The 22617-nt window shown below is 34.4% G+C and overlaps 2 protein-coding genes across 2 annotated transcripts; both read left to right on the top strand.

Annotated features, from left to right (window-relative positions):
• Window positions 1-1147: 1147 nt before the first annotated feature.
• Window positions 1148-2041, top strand: LOC149170680 (uncharacterized). Its single transcript, XM_089425690.1, has one exon. It carries the CDS (start codon window positions 1148-1150, stop codon window positions 2039-2041), a length of 894 nt encoding a protein of 297 aa, XP_089281816.1.
• Window positions 2042-2772: 731 nt separating this feature from the next.
• Window positions 2773-4119, top strand: LOC149170679 (uncharacterized). Its single transcript, XM_089425689.1, has 2 exons — window positions 2773-3607; window positions 3719-4119. The coding sequence occupies exons 1-2, from the start codon at window positions 2773-2775 to the stop codon at window positions 4117-4119; spliced, it is 1236 nt and encodes a 411-aa protein (XP_089281815.1).
• The last annotated feature ends 18498 nt before the right edge of the window (window positions 4120-22617 follow it).

Genomic DNA, 22617 nt, shown 5'->3' with positions numbered 1-22617 from the left:
GAAATTTCACCTAAAATTCACATCAAGAACGATATTGAACTTGAGAAAGTATTGAGATGATCCTATCTTTCTTGTTGAGTGAGAGTGTATGCAAGAGATTTAATGGAAGTGTTAAGTCATCGGGTTAACATCATTTATATGAAGTTTCATGTCTCATAATAAGTCCCTCACTCCATATCCATATGTGGAAAACTAACCCATGGTTGTTTTTATTGATAACCATCAACAAAGTGCTAACATTAGCATCATTTATTTAGGTTTTCACTTAGTTTATTGCAAAGCAAAAGGTCTTGTAGTACCCTAAGACAACGAATTTACCATCAATTTCAAATATTTTGCATCGTGCTCATCATCATGAGGGTATTTCATGGGGGCTTCATTGGGGAGCAATGCCATACCTTGTGCATTCATATTGGGGGATATATATATATATATCTATATATATATATATATATATATATATATATATATATATATATATATATATATATATATATGTATATATATATATATATATATATATATATATGTATATATATATATATATATATATATATATATATATATGTATATATATATATATATATATATGTATATATATGTATATATATATGTATATATATATATGTATATATCTGTATATATCTGTATATATGTATATGTATATGTATATGTATATGTATATGTATATATCTATATATATGTATATGTATATGTATATATATATATATATATATAGGAAGGAATGACATAATATATTGAGCATATAATAGCAGGTAAAGGGTTTTGGTACTGACAGGTATAAAACATGAACTTCAAAGTTAATGAAAAAATATAAAGGGGTATAAAAATTTATAATAAAAAAATGGATAACAACAATATCTAGTGAAAGTAGGGGATTTTTAGATTTCAATTTTCACAGTTAGCTCAATATCTTTCCCTGATTAGGACTAAGGATTCAGAGAGAGCTAAAGTCGAAGACGAAGATGAACAATTAGGGTTAGGGTTTTGGAACGGGCGGCCTCTGGCAGACCTGCACCTGGTCAGGGTGCAGGGGAACCCGAATCCACCTGCAGAAGTTCAGACCAAGCCACGCTAGGTTGATTGAAGGAAGAAACCCCGAAAATAGACAGGACTGACAAAAGAGATGACAGAACCAAGCGGGGAGGGAGAGATCCCCTCCTATAAAAATGTAGCAGCAGGAGAAACAAGCCGGAATGGATCGAGCGGTGGCTCAGGGAGACGTAGCAAGGATATGCCGGTCATGGGGGAAATATGGCAAGCAAGGACGGGGAACAAATGTCTACCGAGAGCAACAAAAAAACCCAGGTTTGTTATTCCAAACAATAAACTTGAGGAGTACAGAGGATATATGAAAGACCATGCTCTCATTTGTAAGTTTGTAGGCACATGGCCATCTGAGAAAGACCTGACTAAATGGATACAACAGAGATGGAAGCCCAAGGGACATATTGACCTAAAACTAGGGGCAAAAGGATTCTTCACGGTAATATTTGCAAACCTGGAGGATAAGGAGAGGATCTTTGAGGAGGGACCATACTTCTTCAATAATGCAGGCCTTTTTATGAGGCAATGGGAAGAATGCTATAATCCAGACAAAGAGAAAATGCTAGCAGCACCAATATGGGTTAGACTGTTTGGGCTTCCAATAGAGTTCTGGGATCCAGAGATTCTAGAGGGGATTGGGAATTCAATCGGGACCTTCGTCAAGGTGGCAGAAACTACCAAAAGAGGCAGATATATGTCATACGCTAGGATCTGTGTCTACATGAATATCACAGAACCGCTTCCGGATTATATTGAAGTGGAATACCATGATGAGGTATGGCAACAACCAGTAGATTATGAACATATTCCATTTCGATGTAGACGGTGCCATGAATACAACCATCTATATAAATCTTGTCCGATGATTGCCAATGAAACACCAACAGATTTGGGGGGAAGAAAGGAGAATACTGAACAGGAGGGAAGGAAAAGCGGAGGAGACAATGAAGGGTTTACAGAAGTACTGAGGTGAAGAAAACCCCAAAGAGAAAAAACTAAACAGAACCCACCCTCTCCAGAAGGCACTCAGAAAAGTCAGAACCAGTTTGAAGTATTACAAGAAGAAGAAATGGAAGCGGAAGGTGAGGATGGTGAAGATGAAACAGTGGAGCATATAAAAGAAAACAAAGGAAAAAATAAGGTGCCAAACAATATGGAGATAGAAAAGGAGGGGGAGAAGACAGATCGACCTCAAGAACAGAACCAAATGGAGATAGACCCACAACAGGACAAAGAAGGAGAAGAAGAACAGGTTATGAAGAGACTTCTGCAAGAATGGCGGCATTTGGATGAAAGATTCATACCCAAAGACCAGAAACAACTATACAAAGACATGTTCCAAAGATACAAGGAGAAATGAGGGACAATAATAATAAATCAGCCAGAACAGCTAGGGATGCAAGGAGGACAAAGCACAGAAGTAGGTACTATAGGGAAAGGAGGAAGGAAAAGAGGAAGAAGACCTATGAGCGAGACCATCCAAATGGTTGGAGAGATGCTGGTAAACTCAGGAAGAGTGGTGCCATTGTCGGAGGTATTCCAGCAACCCCTTAAATTGTTGAAATGATCATCACAACCTGGAATATTAGAGGGCTGAATAGTAAGGGGAAACAAAGATATCTGAAAGAGAGACTCAAAAAATATAAACCCAATATAATGCTAGTTCAAGAAACAAAAATTAGAGAACAAAAATTAAAAGATGTTATGAGCAACTTCAAGCCACATTATGAGATAATTGGTCAGGATGCTATAGGTAGCACGGGAGGTGTGGCAATCCTCTGGAACCCAGAGGAGGTTCAATTTGAAGACTGGATTAGTATACCTCGAATTCTTTCAGGAAGATTCAGGAATATAGGATCCCAGGAATGGGTTCTTTTATCCAATGTATATGGTCCTCATATACCAGGTGAACGCAGGAACTTCCTTCAGAACCTAGAAATTATACGTTCCATGTTTCCAGCCTCTCCATGGATTGTAGGAGGAGATTTCAATATGATCACATCCCTAAAGGAGAAAAGGGGAGGCCTCAGAAGAAAAGACGCAGATATGGAAGCCTTTGGAGATATGATAGCAGAACAAAGGCTGGTAGACATTCAGACAACAAATGGGATCTACACATGGAACAACAGAAGGGGAGGTAGACACCAAATCGCCTCCAGACTAGATAGATTTCTACTATCAGAACAGATTATAAATCAGGACATTTTCATTGAAGCAATGATTCTACCGGGAATGGGATCGGACCACTGGCTGATCAAAATAGAACTTGACATCAAAGCCAGCCCCAAGAAAAAGCCCTTCAGGTTCGAAGCCTTCTGGCTCAGGGATCAAAATTTTATGATGAAAGTAGAAGAATGGTGGAAACAAAGTCAACAAAGGGGAAGAAACAGGATGCAGACCTTCCAGCTAAAATTAAAGGAACTAAAAGAAAACATCAAAAAATGGAACAAAGAGGAATTTGGAAACATCTTTAAGGACCAGCAGCTTCTAGATCAGAAGATGAAGAAAGTCCAACAAGAAATTATAATTGCAGGCAGAAGTGAGGATCTAGCCAGAGAAGAAGGGATCCTGATAGGACAAATGGAAGAAAGAAGGAAACAAGAAGAGATTCTATGGAGACAAAAATCTAGAGTGAACTGGCTACGAGAAGGGGAGAGGAATACAAAGTTCTTCCATCAGGCAATGATCCAGCGAAGACAGAGAAATAGAATTTTCTCCATAAAAGATGAAGAAGGACTACGAGTAACTCAGCATGAGGAAATGGAACAAATTCTGGTAAATCACTTCAAAGAACTCCTTACGGAATCTAATGTAGATCGACGAGAAGCCACTGAGAGAATATGCAATGAGATTCCAAGCATGATTACAAGGGATCAAAATCTAGCTCTCATGAGGGCAACTACTCTAGAAGAGGTAGAAGAGATTGTGAAAGGGATGAAGAAGAATAAAGCCCCTAGACCAGATGGGTTTACAGTGGAATTCTACCAAGCAGGATGGAAATTTTTGGGCCAAGATATCCTGGACGTGGTGGAAGAATCAAGAAGAAATTAGAAGGTAAGTACAGGCTTAAACTCAACTCTCTTATCTCTTATTCCTAAAGATGCTAAGTCTGAAGAGCCCCAGGGCTTTAGACCCATTGCTCTGTGCAATGTTATATATAAAATTGTAGCTACGCTAATGGCTAAAAGACTTAAGCCTATTCTCTCTAGTATTATCTCCCCTGAACAAACAGGTTTTGTGGAAGGTCACCAAATCCTGGATGGTCTTGTTGTATCTCAAGAAGTAGTGCATTCTCTAAAAACAAAAAAGGAAGCAGGTATGATGATTAAACTGGACCTCTCCAAGGCTTATGACCGCTTGAATTGGGATTATTTGAAATCGGTTTTAAGGGCCTTTGGTTTTTGTAATCGATGGATCGAATGGGTCTCTGCCATGATCTCTTCGCCCAATTTCTCCATCCTTTTGAATGGAGTTCCTTCTCAAACTTTTAAGGCCTCCAGAGGACTCCGTCAGGGAGATCCCCTGTCTCCCTTCCTATTCATCATTGCAGTGGAAGGTTTAGGAAGATACATCAAAAAAGAATTGAGGGAAAGGAAGATTAGAGGAATTCAGATATGGGGCAGTAACATACCAATCACTCACCAACAATTTGTTGACGATATCATGTTGTTTTGTGCTGTGTCTCTCAGAGAAGCTAGAAGAATAAAAGAGATCTTAGACCTCTTTATGGAAGCTTTTGGTACGCAAATTAATAAGGAAAAGTCTTGTACCTATTTCTTTAATACAGCAGGAAACATCAGAAATTATTTAACAAGAATACTGGGTTTTCGCTCAGGAGAGCTACCCACAAAATATCTAGGCACTCCGTTAGCTTTGAATCCGCTAAGAATGATGAATTGGCAACAAACCATTGAGAAAATTGCAAGCAAACTAGCCAACTGGTCCTTCAGAACACTGAATATAGCAGGCCGAGTAGTATTGGTCAAGGCAGTCCTACAATCGATTCCGATCTATCAACTCTCGGCAATGGCTGCCCCTAAAGGTGTGTGTGCCAAAATGGTGGAGATTTTTAAAAAATTCATTTGGGGCGGACCGAAGCAACAAAGAAAATGGGCACTGGTATCCTGGAAGGGCTTGGTGAAAAGTAAAACTGATGGAGGATTAGGCCTCAGAGATCCTTACTCCTTGAACCAAGTAATGGGGGCTAAGCTTTGGTGGAGATGGATGAAGGGAGGAGATGACCTATGGAAAAGAATATGGACAAAAAAATACAATATGCCAACAAGTCCAGAGGAAATATTAAGAATAAGGGAAACCCCAAAAGGTTCTACAATATGGAATCTGGCCAGTCAAAACAGGGAGATAATAACTAAACATGCTTTCTGGGAAATCAGGAATGGAAGTTCAACCAAGTTCTGGGAAGAAGCCTGGCAGCAAAGAGAAAGATTGAATGGGTTTCAAGCTTTAAGTGACATATGTCAAAAGGCAAAAGAGGAAGGGATGAATTATGTAAGGGATTTCTGGAATGAAGGGTGCCAAGAAGAATCGTGGAGAACCTGGAAAAACCCGGAAGAATGGAATGGACATATTGATAGGGAGCAAAGAGAAATATATATAAAAGAAATGCAGACAAGGAAAATACCTATAAGAACAGGACCAGACATATTGAGATGGGGTTATACAATGAAGGGAAACTTCACAATTAAAGAAGCATACCATCTCTCCACTCAGCAAGAACAAGATGATATGGCAGTTATATGGAAAAAAATTTGGAGGAGCAACTGGTGGCCGAAAGTGACCCAATTCTTGTGGCTGGTATGTAAAGCCCTCATCCTGACCTAGGACCAACTTCAAAAGCGCGGGATTCAGGGTCCTCCCAGATGTTGTCTCTGCAAACAAGATCAGGAAACGCAGGAACATCTCTTGAATTCATGTAGTGGAGCACAACAACAATGGGAAGAAGTAAGGAGACTCTTTGGAAGGACAAACAGAGATCAACAGAACATCAGGGAAACAATTAAACAATGGGGATGAGGCCAATTCACGTGCCCTGTGGTTAGACGAGCCTGGAGTCTAGCAGTAGGCATGAATATGTGGATGATTTGGAAAGAACGAAACAGGAGAATCTTTCAAAATAAAGAGATGTCTCAAGAGCAAGTCTGGGGAAAAACACTGAGTCATATTCGAGAGACCATCTTAGCGGAAACTTGGAGCACAGAGGATTGGAAAACGACTCCGGAAGAAGACCAAATTCTAAGAAAGCTGAATCTGCAACAAGGAATGGTTGCTCCGCAAATGTGGAAACAACCCAGTATAGGATGCAACAGCCCCATTCACTTCTCTCGCCCCTCGGCAGGATTTATAAAGCTAAATTTTGATGGAGCATCCAAAGGTAACCCGGGCCCGGCGGGGATTGGCGGCCTCTTCCGAGATGACCAAGGCAGAACAAGATGGATTTACTCAGATAATGGTGGCATCATGAGCAACAATGAAGCCAAATTGATGGCAGTACATCAAGGACTGAAGATAGCAATCAGAAATGGCTACAACAATCTGGAAGTGGAAGGAGATTCCCAAATGGTCACGCACATAATTAAAAAACTTATTAATGGGACTTCATGGGACAAAGTTACCCAAAGTTGGAGGACGGCTAGCTTGATCCAAGATCTGGAAATTATCTTAAAGAGATTCGAGTACATGATCATTAAGCATGTAAGAAGAGAAGGCAACAGAGCAGCGAATTTTCTCGCAAATTGGGGAAGTAAGGAACAAGGAGGAAAATTGGATAGTATCTGGATGACACACTCAGAGAAGCCAGAATTAGAACTGCTTAAAATGATATTAACTCAAGACCATAATGAAGACACGATCTAAAGACAACAGATACAGATGGCCCCCGATCGGGGTGAGGAGGAGAATAGGTGAGGGCAGCAGGAAAAATCATGAGTGTGGCAGGACAGAGAGACCACCTCCTACCCGTAGCACCGCCCAACATGCCACAGTAGAGTATTGCATGTCAGCGCGAATTTTGAGAAAACGGAGTGGAAAGAGTGGGATGAGAGAGAAACACAGAATTGGTGGTGGTAGTGGGATAGGAAGTGGGACAGGTGGGATGTATTATTTGAAGGTGGCGAAGTGGAGAAGGATAGGTAAGCCGCGTTGAGAGGAAGAGGAGCAGGGAGCAGCGCAACCGGTGGGAGCCTCGACGGGAAATTGCGATTTCGGGTATGTCATCTCTGGACCTTCTTCTGATTTTCTCTCTATTTTGAATGGTATGATGGAAGAAAGAGGGATGATGGCTACCTCCAGGGAAGAAGAGAGTAGGCGCAGGGTTGCCTTTTACTCTGCCATGCACTGTGTAGAAGAAATGGGGTTCAAGCAGGGAGTGGCACAAGAAGGGTGGAGGATGTGTGGTCCAGAAGATAGTCTGGGGAGAAATACTGAGGACCAGACCGCTCACCCCACGACGAATGGTAAGAGGGAGGTAGAGAGGCAAGACATGAAAACTCTGCACCTGGCTCAGGCGTTGGTTAGTATGACAGAAGGTTTACTTACCTTCCTGCATCCGAGAGAAGATAATCACTGGAAACCTCAGACAAATGAAGATGACTGGAGCAGGGGAGGTGGGATAAGAGCTAAGGAAGTTAAGGAGGAGGGCAAGTTTGTAAATCCTCGAAATCTAACTTTTGTTGATGAAAATTGTAAACAGGCAACAATAAAAGGAAAGATGGCACGCCTGGGCCGAGGAAGGGGGCATGGAGGCAGAGGACGTCCAAGCCAGCAGAATAGAGTTGACCCGTCAACCGCAATGCCTGCTAGCCAACGGAGGGGGAGGAGATCCATGATGACTGTTGTCCAGGAAGCTGCGAGAGCCTATAGAGAGGGTACGGATGAAGACATCCGCCAGCTAATACAAGAAATGGAGGCGAATGTGATGGAAGAGCAGTCAGACCTTGAGATAGAGGAGTGGGCAGACATAATCCAAGACCCTGGCAACACTCAAGGATGGATGACGCTCTACCAGCAAGCTCTTCATGTCTACTGGGTTTTAAAATGATTTCTTGCGAAGGCACTGGAAGTGGCCGAAATTTCCCAAGGGATGCCAAACCTCAAAAAGGAAATGAAGAATTTGTAGGTGATTATGATTATGCAGGATAACAAGTTGGATGAGATCCAACAGAGGCTGGCTCAGATGACTCAAGCTCCCACGGAACCCATGGCAACCCCTGCCAACGCTGATCTGATTACTGATGACCGGAAGGAATAATCCTTCAATGTTTCTTCTGCTTTTAGCGGACAGCTCTTTTTTCAGTTGTTTATATGATAGTTCTTAGTTTGTTAAGTACTTTCAATTGTTTAGTGCATATAGCCTGGATGGAAAGACTGGTGAAATTTTGTTTTTGGACTGCTTATAGCAAACTCAGGTGGCCAACAGACTTGGTTTCCCTTCGGGGCAGGTTGAGGCCACCAAAACGCTGTATTTGGTTTTATTGGATATTATAAATAGAAAAGGAAGGCACCACCTACACTTACAAAAAAAAAAAAGTAGGGGATTTTTAAATTGGGAATGTGCATTGGGTTCGTATTGGTAAATGGTTAAATAATGTAATTTTTAGAGGTATTTTCCAATATGTAGTCAAATTAAGGGTATTGTTTATTATGCCACGAACACACGTGATATGTTATAGGTTCATTGAGTGAATCCCCTGTACTTCACTCAATGAACCTCTAACATATCACATGCGTTCCCAAATACTTTAAAAATCACATTATTTAACCCCCTACCAATATGAACCCAATACACCTTCCCAATTTTAAAAACCTCTAATTTCACTAGATATTGTAGGTATCCATTTTTTCATTAACATTTTTTACACCCCTTTATATTTTTTCACTAACTTTGAGCTTCATTTTATATACCTCCCAATATAAAAACCTTTTCCCCCCTATTATATTCTTAATATATTATGTCATTTTTTCCTCAATATATATCCCCTAATATGAACACATGTGGTATGGTATTGCCCCCCAGTGAAGCCCCCGCGGAGTGAAGCCTCTGTGTGGTAATTGCACCTTGGGTCACTTGAAAGTTACCATAATTACCTCCCACACATATTTTAGTTAGATGTGTACATCAATCATCCCAAGCCACACCTGGGAAGGATTTTCTAGAGGTTCTTCACTTATTTAGTTTTAGGCCCTAACCACCCTGTATTGATCACTAAGAAAGTAGTCTTATTGTTATTTTCTTCTTAAGAAATTTTGTAGTTGAATTCTTAGTGATTAAGAAGTAAAACGTTGTAGCCTATAATTGTCCTTTTTTCTTCTATCGAGTCTTTTAGTTCAAAGTGGCTAATTAACCACTATCTCTCTTGAAAGGCCAAAGGTATTCCTCTTGAAATTATGGAGCCACCTCCTATCAGGTGAAGGTTGAAAAACTCTATTCCACAATCAAATGAGCTAGTGGAAGAGGCATCTAGTACTTTGACAGTGTCGAATTAGAGTAAATTTGGGGTGTAAAATGAGTCTCATAATAAAAAATGATATTTATGGGTTGAAAACTGAAAAACAAATAAAGTTTCAAAAAATTGGGTTAATGATAATTATTGAGTTAGATCTATAATAAATAAATATAATTATGTAACATATTTTTATTTGAGAGCAGTTAACTACATATAAACAACATATTAATTAAAATCTTCATTATATCATCTCAGGATATGATAAACATCCTTGAAATACTAAATATGGATTATTTTATGTTACCACTACATTAAATTCATTAAAGAGAGCATAATCTAAGTGTTATATATTTTTGTCTTTCTTAGGTATGTTTTTGGATGAGTTTTGCTAGCCAAAAATTGAATAGAAGATTTCAGTTGTTTAATATGTATAGAGTAAATGCCATACAAATTTTTCAAGGCTTTAAATCCCTTCATGCATTCCAATTTCATTCTACTGAAAAGGGAAAAAAAACATATCACAATCATACTTGTCCTTAGAAAAATAAAGGTAGTAGTAATTAAAATCATAATAAAATCACATGAAAATATAATAAACATTTTAAGTCATTATTTTAAGAAAAAAAAATCCGATAACCATAGTTATTAGAATTCACATGTATAAATAACCTTTAATATATATCTTCTTAAGAAAAACACATGTTATTAACAATTACACCTATTCAAATTCTTCTTAACATATAATAATAAATTAATCTATCTCAATAATATATTATATTTATAATTTCAAATTTTATATTATATTAGTTTAGATCCATCTTAACTCTAAGGAATCAAATCTCTTTTCATTTTAAAAGGGGTTTATATCTCAAGAGATTTGATCTCTCTCAACACTTGGTAGATCTTAGGTTAAGATGGATCCAATTTGATTTAATTATTAATTATAATTATAAATATAATTATTAATTTGTATTAATTTTATTTTTATGTAATCTTCCACTGGTCAAAATGTTTTATTGAAAATTATAATTATTAATTGTTTTATTTTATTTTTATTTTTATTTTAGTTTGACCTAGGACATTACATTACATTACAACATCTCTACTGTTGTGCGCTGGAGACACTAGTGCAATGATATGTTTATAAGAGATATATATTATTATGGCCAATGATCAAAACATAAATTATTATTAACATAATATAGATTGACTTTCACTAGATAACATACCTTAGTATATTGTGATATATGCTTTTGTTATTAGTCTTTGCTAAGACAAGACTATAACAATCTCATTATTAGTTTAGCATTTTAGCTATGAAAAATCATATTTATTTAAAAAACTAATTTTCAAACATTTGATTGGACCATAACTTGAATGTCTCATCACAACCTTTGCATAATACAATGTCATGTGGATAACCACCTCACATATTTTCTACCATAATTTTTGGATACAATTGCAATGTTCATGCCATGATTTTTACATATTTGTTAAGCAATGTTTAGAATTTTTTTTATTGTTAACCTTTGGAGGAAATCCACCCAAATTTAAAATCTTTGAAAAATAGCTCATATTCACCTAAATAACATATTTAACATCAATTACTACCCACCATACTATAAATCATTGCATTAAATAACTAGCAATTGCACCAAATGTTGCAAAGGAACGTCGTAAGGCAATAACATATGGAGAAAGAGCATAAATGAAGAGAGATGTGATATGTTACAATTCTAGTGAGAGAAATAATGTGGTGTTAAAAGTAAAGTGAACTCCTCTTTCACTATCCTATTGATTTGGGTTGTAATATGTCAATTAAGGGAATGCTTAGCAATTTCAACATTGTACTTGCAGCTTTAGTTTTGTTTTATGCCCTTTTAGGAAATTGACTAGCCTAAAAATTTGGAAATGGATTGTTGGTGAATGTAGGTATGGATCCTTGATTGAATGCGATGGTTTTCTTGTGTCGATGTTTATTTTAAGATGTAATGAGGAATCAGATCCACAGAAGGGTCTGTGAATTCCACCAAGTTTTTAACATTAACAATATAAAATTCAACCAAAGTGGCATATTTCAAAAGGGATGAAGCTAGGAGCAAGTCCCAGATGATTTTGACATAATAGAAACCCCTCTGATGCAACACATAAGCCAAATACAACTCATGTTCTCCACCACAACCCCTATCGTGTAAGCCAAAATAGCTCCTGTTATACACCACAACTTATAAGCCAAATACAACTCATGTTCTCCACCACAACCCCTAACCTGTAAGCCAAAATAGCTCATGTTATACACCACAACTTTCTATCTGAGGCAATGTTTCTCAAAGCAATTTCTCATATAATCAAACAAAAAATGGTCTAAAAACTTCAATCCTCGCATCCAATTCAATTCATGTATAATTATATAGAAAATCTTGAGCTAGTGAGTCTCCCTTAAAATTGCAGGTCTCCCATAAAATTGCAGAGTAAAGTAACAAGAATTGTAGACGTAATTCAATAAAACAGGGCAAAACTCTAGTTAGCAACCATAAATACTCTAAACAACCTCCTATATGTTGTAGATTCACATTACAAGAAGAAAGGAAGGATAATAAACTCCCTTGTTCACATACAGGCAATAGATACCCTAGCGTAGTTGTGCGTATAATAAAGGTGAATGATCCAATTCGACACATTTTGCAACAACAATATATTATAATCATTACCACAAGCTTTGGACCAAACAATTCATCCAAACCATGCAAAATGAAGGCCCAGACAAATTAGTGAAGTCTTTGAGCCCAGTAAACCTCAGAAATTTAATTTCCTCTTATTGACATAGCTATGCATCTTTTGTCTCCTAAATACTCGTTGCTTTAGTCTTGTGGCAGTTTCAAAGCATCCACAACAATTTCATTATTGTTGTTTTCATGTTTTACTACTGCCCTAGAACTATAGACTCTCCTTGAATTCTTTGGACATACAAAATTTGAAGACATGTTTCTTGTAGCCCATGCCAGACTTTTCTACAGAGGAGGAAATGAAGAAACACCCCCAAAAGAATTTTCTTGAATTGTTAACCCCTCCACATCACCGTCATGATTTCCATCTATTACTCTATGAATCTTTTGTTGCTTCTTCCATGCTGAACATGCTTGTAAAAGAGAATAGTAATTCTGACCAAGAGATATAATGAACATCATGACACCCAGAATTGAACTCAAATCTCCATCCTAGAGTAAGGAGATGCATTTTCTCTTTTATGTGAGTTTGATTTTTTACAGTCTTGTCCAACTTAAGATTATAGTTAAGGGGTGCTCAAGGAAAATCTTGAACATCAAAGGTTTCTCCTTTTGCATGAGACTCCCATGATTTAGCTGATATGCACCCTAATACCCCATCAAATTCACAATCTTCTTGGTCTTTCAAGTCTGCCTCCTTGGTCGGAGACTAGGACAAAATTTTCTCAATGCAATCTGCTTCATTGGCTAGAACAAGGGATACATGTGCTTGTTCTTTTTCTGGCTCTTTGAATGCCATTTTTTTCAGTGTTAGTTGGGGTTCAATATCATCATCATCACCTAGAATAAGAATATCCCAAAGTGGCCATAAATTTCATTTCTTATAAGGAGATTTTCTTCTAAATCCACCACCAACATAAGAAAAAAGCCCTCTACGAAACTTTGCAATAGACTTCAAATGTCTACAAAGAACTTCCAAAAGGAAACCCAGCCACCAAGGGTTTTAGGTCAACCAATTGCTTTCAATGTTGCCAAGCACTATTGAATTTCTGCATTTAGGTCAACCAATTGCTTTCAATGTTGCCAAGCACTATTGAATTTCTGCAAAACCTAGAAGCTTTAGAAGGTGGTTGAAAAATAATCACAACTATTTCATTAAATGAATTTGATGGTCATTTCTGGAGTAGAAAAGAAAAATAATTCCATCTATTTCATAAATGAATTTGATGGTCATTTTTGGAGTAGAAAAGAAAACCCATAGAAGATGATGGAAATAATTCCATCTATTTCATTAAATGAATTCAATCACGTCATTTCAGGAGTACAAAAAGAATCCAATGAAAGAATCCAACATTGATTAGGCTTACCATTTTTCAGTAAATTAAAAATGGTGAAAATTGTATTTGGTATGGGCATCAAATGGAAAATTAAATGCTCAATTCAATGACGAAGACATTTTTGAATAATGTGATAGATTTGAGAAGGTGAAAGAGAGGTAATAAATAATGTGATAGAATTGAGAAGGTGAAAAACAGATAATAATAATATAAAGGTAATAATGTTATTTTTTATTAATTTTAAAATGTTTGAAATAATTAAAAAGAATATAATATACATTTGAGTATATTTTTATGCCATAAAATCAGGAGGGTAGGAAAGAGTGACATAGAAAATGGAAGTAAAATTTTATCATACTTTTCATCCCCTTAGAATACCACCTCTTTCATTGTCTTCATCTTTAATAACCATTACATTTATACAACTACACTAATTAATAAATATAATTGTTTTTTTTATCTATTAGACTAACCTAAGTACCCACAGGGGATTTGAACTGGTGACCTATCGCAAGGAGTGCCTTAACAGTGCACCCATTCACAGTCAATTCAAAGCCCCGTTGGCATAAATATAACTGTTATAATCAATAAAAATATTAATTTTTAAATACAAAAAATAAATTTACTTTTATATAAAATTCATATTTAAATTTAAATTTTCAACTCAAAAAAATCATATTTAAATTTTTACATATTCAATGATTTAAAAAGACAAGTTTTAAATTTTCATTAAATTTTACATATTTAAAAATTTATAATTACAATATTTTTTTAAAACTTAATTAAATTTTAAATAATTAAAAAATATTATTAAAAAAAATGACGATTTAGATACTTAAAATAACCAGTACTCAATACGAAGCTTGTTAGTCATCTTAAAAATCATGTTACCAACCAAAAAACATTATTAATAAAAACATATTCAAATTTTCAATATAAAAACCATAATTTAAGATTGTTGATTTGAACCATTTAAAAACATTGAACATGCGGCAAGATTCCAACTAAAAATGTTGACAAAAATGGAAAAATGAAAATATTTCGTTTCAGTGACCAAGTCTGCGCTTCAAGAAACACGAAATTCTTGATAGGTTCGTTGAGAGACGCAACTAGATCCAATCAAGACACGATCATATGTGGCAATCGCTCGAGGGGAACATCACCTGCCTTCTACAAGAAGGCGTCTCACTACAATGCGTCCAGTTGCAGAACAACCTCTTCACAACCTTCATACTAAATAACATCTCTAAGTTCTGCACACTGGATTACTAATCTCCTTGCAGACAATAATCTCTACGGCGCGATTCTTCCCAAAATAAGAATGTTGAGAAAACTCTGAAAACTGGATATGAGCCTAAATAATCTCATTGAAATGCTTCCTCCAGAAATAGGAAATTTAATTAATTTGGAGGTTTGAAATCTCAGTGGAAAGTCATTCAAAGGAAGCATATCAGCTACTATTGGTCACCTTCTAACAGTTGTGAAATTAAATTGGTCACCTTCTGACGGTTGCAAAATTAAATTTGAGTGTAAATGCACTCACAAGAAGCATAATTGCAGACAATTCAGTGAACTATACCTGGCCAGAAATAAACTGAGCATGACCATTTCTTTGGAGTGGTGAAAGCTTGACAGAAAATATCATAGTATATGGGTTAGATCTAAGCTGGAACATCTATCAAGATCTCTTCATTGTGAGATTGGAAGCTTGACGTTAGTTGAATCGAACCATCTCTCTGGTTAGATTCCTCAGTATTGCTTGAGGTTACTTGAATCAAACCAACTCTCCAGTCAGATTCCTTAGTAATTTTAATTTTTCTTTCAGCCTATTTTAGGGGCCATTTCTTCATCGGGGGAATTCACAAGAAAAGACAACAAAGAGATATATAATATATACAGATATATACCTGAGGGCATTCACAAGAAAAGACAACAAAGAGATATATACATAACCGCTGGGTAAGATGAATCCATAACCAGTTATAACCGCTGCGCAAGATGAATCCATAACCAGTTATAACCGCTGGGTAAGATGAATCCAGAGGCAGTTACAACCGTCGACAGTCTTCACAAGTTTCTAGCCGGTCACAATCGCCAGATGTGGGTGTATTTCAAATCAACGGAGGAGTGTAATTCAATCGTCTAACAAGACATCGAGTGGTGCAAAGTGAGGATAGGTGGGCAGCTGGGGAGTTTCTCCCAGAGGGAAACGCCTTACGGCGTAAATCTACTTATTAGGAGTTACGGTCCACCAGTGGTTGCCAACTACTGAAATTTATGTAAGTCCTTGCAATTAATTTCTTCACTTCACTTCAGATATGAATTTATTAGTCCTTTCCCAACCAAGATTATAGTAATCTATTTGCTTGTTGAACACTATTAGTTTAGCATTGACCAATGTGAGCTATAATGTTTAATTCTAAAAAATAAATAGGGAATACAAGCTGTAAATTTTTTCCTGTGCCATGATTAACACATTCCATTTTCATACTTCCAATTCTCCTGCAATATCCATTTTCCTTAACTCTCATAAATTCTTATCAATTACAACTCAAGCTCAAATTTGACTAACCCATCAAACAATTCCATATTATTTTGAACACAACAATGTTATATACAGCTAAGAAATTCATTTTAAATTTTAAATTTACATAAACAAAAATTTAAAAAATATATTTATCATTAGAATTTTAACTCACCCAACTAAAAGTCCATGGGGTCTTGGATAGACAATGATCTCTCTTGTTAAAGGACTCCTAGATATTAAGTCACGGGTCCTCGCCCTATTTTGGTGTTATTCTTGGACGTGACCATGATGTAGCCCCACTAATGCTAAACTAATTACACAAAAAACAACTCATCCAACTAAAAAAATTATTAAATATAAATGGCCATGCCTTTGTTGAATGTTTCAAAAATTTGGAATCCAATGTAATATAAATTAAAATTAATATTAAATATCTCATGGGGAGCTCAATTGTTGATCAATGTAATGTGAGGCATGAGAAAACTAAGCAATTCAAAGTTCAAATCTCCTGGTTGTCACTTGTTGTCACTTGGTCTATAGGGAGGAGAACAAACCTTGAATTTACTAATAACTACACCTCAAACAAAATATTTGATTCCTCTGAAAAAAAAAAAAAATTTGTTTTGCGTACAATAAATTCTTTATAAAATCATTACCATTATAATTTTAACTCATCCCGCTAAATTAAACTATTTAAAAATTTTGGAATCCCATAAATATGATCCATTGTAGTATAAATTAAAGTTATTATTAAATCAATGTAGTATAAATTAAAGTTATTATTAAATCAATTTAAGATGTCTTTCGTGTTTTTATGGCAATATTTTTGGTTGTTTTACTCATCCAAGTAAATTAAACTATTTAAAAATTTGGAATCCCATAAATATGATCCATTGTATTATAAATTAAAGTTAATATTAAATCAATCTAAGGTGTTTTCGTGTTTTTATGGTAATATTATTGATTATTTTATTGGGAAAAAATAAATAAATAATTATTTATTTAATAAAATATTTTTGTTGTTTTATTAAAAAAATATTTTATTAATAAATTTTCATAAAATTCTAGATTATTCTGTATAGGATTTATTTTTTTATTATTGGGTTTGTAGTATGTTTTATCATTATTTTTGTTTCACTATGCCTTATAATTCTTTTTGTTTAACTATGAGTTGGTTTTTTCCTGACATAAGGAAACATGTTAACGATCCAAGATTTGTCTTCTCTAAACATAAGGAAACATGTTAACGACCCAAGACTCAAAAACATATGACATGAGCGACTACTTACTGACCACTAACTGTGATAGTTATCCCACTTCTAATTTAATAACTAAATTATAATAAATTTTTCTATTGTATAAAAAATAATTTACTCTTCATACAATTATAAATTGAAATTTTACTTAAAAAATGAAAAATAAAAATTAGTAATAAAAATAAAAACTATATGGCAAAGTATAAAGACAATGCAAGGTGTCAAGTTTCAAATAACTCAAACGATCTTTAAAAATAATAATAACTTTCCTAAGATATCAATGGTGTATATTAATAAATTTATCATGCTACAAAGCTATATATATATATATATATATATATATAAATTTATCAGGCTAGAAAGCTATATATATAAAACAATTTTTCCATTTTAAATTTCATATTACAGATATATAATTTAATTTATGTTGACTTTAAAATTCTCGCTAAATATTTTAAACAAATAAAAAATAAATTATATAAATATATAGGATATTAAAATATTATTTTCATTATTAATTTATATATTAATAATTATATATAAAAATTAAATTAAAATAGTAATAATAATAATGATAATTATAAATAGAAATATTTTGATTCCGTGAAATTATATAATAGTAAAGATAAAAATAAAATAAAATATAAAACACAAAATTCAGAATTATAATTATAATTATAATTAATAATAAAACCAACTTAAATCTATTTTTATTATGAATCTATCAAGCTCCAGAGGGATTAAATCTCTTGAGATACAAATTTCTTTTAAAGTGAATGATAAAATAAAATATAAAACACAAAATTCAGAATTATAATTATAATTATAATTAATAATAAAACCAACTTAAATCTATTTTTATTATGAATCTATCAAGCTCCAGAGGGATTAAATCTTTTGAGAGACAAACTTCTTTTAAAGTGAATGGTAAAATAAAATATAAAACACAAAATTCAGAATTGTAATTATAATTATAATTAATAATAAAACCAACTTAAATCTATTTTTATTATCAATCAATCAAGCTCCAGAGGGATTAGATCTTTTGAGATACAAACTTCTTTTAAAGTGAATGGAAATTTGATCCTTGTGGACGCTTAGTAGATGGATCTAGGGTAGTTAAATTAATGAAGGTTTGTTACTTTTATAAATTTTTTAATCATCTCTTTTTAATCACGAAGGAAGTTTATATATATATATATATATATATATATATATATATATATATATATATATATATATATATATATATATATGTATGTATGTATGTATACACACATAGGTAGGTAGGCGTAGTCTAATTTATAAACAAAATTATATTTTTCTTGGTTAATAGAACTCGAGTTTAAGTTGTTTAATTTGTAAAATTCAAGTGTCCCAACAGTTTTTCAGGTTGTTGAAACCATCTATGCATTCCAAAATGTATTCTAAGCAACAAAAAATCACATTCTTGCTTGAAATTGTATTGTCCAATTCTGGTAAAAAAAGTTATTTCATCTATAAGTTAGACTATGATATAACCATGTTGAATTGGTAACATATTGGAGTAATCTACTAATAGAGTATGATTTAGCAAGAGTAGATTGGGGCACCTACGCTTAGTAGATGGATCTAGGGTAGTTAAATTAATGAAGGTTTGTTACTTTTATAAATTTTTTAATCATCTCTTTTTAATCACGAAGGAAGTTTATATATATATATATATATATATATATATATATATATATGTATGTATGTATACACACACATAGGTAGGTAGGCGTAGTCTAATTTATAAACAAAATTATATTTTTCTTGGTTAATAGAACTCGAGTTTAAGTTGTTTAATTTGTAAAATTCAAGTGTCCCGACAGTTTTTCAGGTTGTTGAAACCATCTATGCATTCCAAAATGTATTCTAAGCAACAAAAAATCACATTCTTGCTTGAAATTGTATTGTCCAATTCTGGTAAAAAAAGTTATTTCATCTATAAGTTAGACTATGATATAACCATGTTGAATTGGTAACATATTGGAGTAATCTACTAATAGAGTATGATTTAGCAAGAGTAGATTGGGGCACCTACTCTTTTAACCTTATAACAATGGGCCAAACATGTCCCTTGAAATTAAAGTTGAGTGGATGGGAGAACATATCGTGCCCCCAACCAATCCACCTACCAACCTAGGACAAATCAATATACAAATATTACTATATTAAAAACTTTCTCACATTGAGGTACTTGTTTAGTAGGGTCATCGGTTGAAAGGTTGATGGGGTGGTCCTAAGATCCTATTGATGGTGCAGAGGATAGAACACACCCATGTCTCTTTTCTAACTAGAAACAAAGAGTGAGGAGGATATTACCTTTCTTTTCCAACTGATCCAAAGTCACTTAGAGCTCCAATCATTCCTTCCAATGACTCGTGAGTTCATGAGCAATAAAATACTTTATATGCCAATATAATTCCAAAAATTTGAATTTTTTGTGTCCCAAGTGCCACTACAACCACACATATAGAATGAAGTTTTCAAGTTGAGATTTCATGTCCCCAACATGTAGCAGAGTTCTTTCCTTTTGAATCTTGGTTTCTAAAAGCATTAGCCTTTTACATTAGATGGGCGAGACCTTACTAGGGGAGGAGTACATAGCGTCGAGAGCAATAGACTTGGCACAAGTCTTATGTAGTGGAGGTCAGCCCCGATGACCTGAGTAGGGTACCATGAAATGATATAAGGACCTAAAGCAAAGAGGCTCAAGGGTAGAATGGCCATAGAGGCAGAGACAAGCTTGTACAATGGAGAATCGACTAGACTAGGGGCAAGAACTTGCTGCATGACAAATAAGAGCAAAAAACAACTTTTAAATCTAATAAGTCACATTCCTTGAAATAAAATCAATGTCTTATAAAATCTGCATGCTTCCATAATAGTTGTTATTTTCCCTTAACAACAATGCCATTGATATAGGTAATGATGCTAAGAACATAACAGCGTAAAAATAACACATAGTTAAAAATAATGCTAACTATCATCTCTATTGCACAAAGACAAAATGTTTCCAACAAACACAATCCAAAAACAAATTTAATTTATCATACTCTTTAATAAAACTAAAGTTACAATAAATCTACACTAACATGTGCAGATTTTATTTTCAGATTGTTTTATCCATAAAATTTAAGAGAGCTCCTCATTGACGGAGGATAATTTTTCTATTCGGTAAACTACAATAAATGCAGAATTTGGTCACTTCCAAAAAAGATCCTTGATATTGGCAGTTAGATAAAAAAAGGTATAAAACTACAATAAATGCAGAATTTAATGATGTAGAGTGAACAGTTTTGGCCATTGTATAGATATTTTGCAATATAGATATTTTCACCCACTAAATATCAATATAGATATAGATATTTTCACCCACTAAATATCAAGGAGATGGTGGGGGCACCTTAGATGTACATCACGTGATTTTTATTTATCATTACGTTAGAGTCGGTTTAAGAAAATGACAAAGTTTTTCGTCGTGAGTGATAAAGTTGTATAATTAAAGTTTGGTAGATTTATAATTGGGGGGAGGAAAAGACATATGAGTTATTTTCTTCCTATATAAAAAATTAGCAATTTAAATTATTATATCCATATGTATATATGGATATAATAATTTCTCCCATTTATATATCATCGAGAGTGATAAAATTGTATAATTAAAATCGTTAAATTTATAATGGCGAGGAAAATATATATAAGTTATATATATAAATAAATAAATTGTCAAGTTAAATATTAATAGAATTATTTTTATTTAGTTAAAATTTATGAAAGTGTAGATAGGGAGGTAGGAGTAGGAGGGGTTATTTTTTACTTGATGAAGAAATAAAGATTCAATATGTATGGGGTTTGGGAAAATCAACTAGTAACTAGTTCAAATTTTTAGCATTGTGATAGGGATTAGATCTGACAATATTAAAAAAAATCGCCATTGATGGTGTTTGGAGATTTAATGATAGTTATCCAACATGTATGTAAGCTTAAAGAGGATCCTTCATTGAGTCAATTATCAATTCTACATAGAAATAAGTTTGCAAATAGCAAAGTTTGAAGTTATTGATTTCTTCCATTTCAAAAGACATCTCAATATAAAGGAAAATTCATTAACATACCGAGGCATCTCCCTAGAACAAGGAATGATGGTTCAAGATGAGAGAAATATTGCAATTAAATCTTTGCCATGAAAAGATTAAATTCAATTAAGATTATAGGGGTACTAAAAGTTTCAAAGAGCATTAAAGAAAGAATGACAAGGATGGCGATTCTATGGCCTATTGTCAGACCCTACTTTGGATTGTTATTCCTGCAATATCTCTTGCTATTGTTTTAGAGCCTCTTATTCTTTGGCGAGCGCTGGGACAATGTGCATGCCTGAACAAAACATGTGTTCATAGTCTTGGTAATGGACAGGTGGAAGTTAGTGCATACCTCAATTAAATTTAGATGGATGTGGAGAGATGGTCTTTGCATACCCAAGAAACAACAAACATGCTTGTGGTATCCAGATTTAATGGCATGGGGGGTAAGTTGTAGAGACATTGATTCTGTGATTGAACACCTAACTCAGACAATGTATGGGGTTGACTATTGAATTAAAGATGGTGATAGAAGCGATGGTTTGGCAAGGGTGGGCATGCATGATTAAAGGAGAGCTTGCACATCATCATTTCTCCAGAAAGTCATGTTTGGTTATTCAAAATTCCTGAAGACAGGGAGGTTCATTGTGTTAGTTTTTGAATGGAGCGTCCATCAAGTGTAGAGAAAGATGAATTCCACTGTCAATTGGATTACATGATGACAACGATGGAATACATGATGACCTTGCTATCCAGGCAAGGGGAGATGGGGAATGTAGAAGTACAAGCACAATTTTCCCTTTTAAATTATAAAATTGGTATATTGCAGACAAAAGTGGACAGATTGCACGTTGCATTCAACCTTATGAACCTCAAGCTTTAGATTGGCTCCTTTGTATGATGCAATAATTGCTGGTGTGAACGAGGAATTGATTGCAGAGATTGAGGCACAACAAGTAATGGTTTTAGAGCAAACAAGCAACGACAACTGAGGAGGCGAACATGGATTTGTCTTATGCCCATTTACAACCAAGGCTTGAAGAAGATGGAGTTTAAGTCATCCTTGTTCCTGGATCAAGTGTTGGAGACTAGTCTCTTTTTTAGTTTTAATCTATGCTTTGTAAGTATGTATTTA

This window comes from Pinus tabuliformis, chromosome 4_2 (genome assembly GCF_031772625.1).
Source record: "Pinus tabuliformis cultivar Carrire ecotype Pingquan chromosome 4_2, CPIR1, whole genome shotgun sequence".
Taxonomy (NCBI): Eukaryota; Viridiplantae; Streptophyta; class Pinopsida; order Pinales; family Pinaceae; genus Pinus; species Pinus tabuliformis.
The sequence above is the reverse complement of the archived record's forward strand: the minus strand, read 5'-3'. Positions and strand labels throughout refer to the sequence as shown.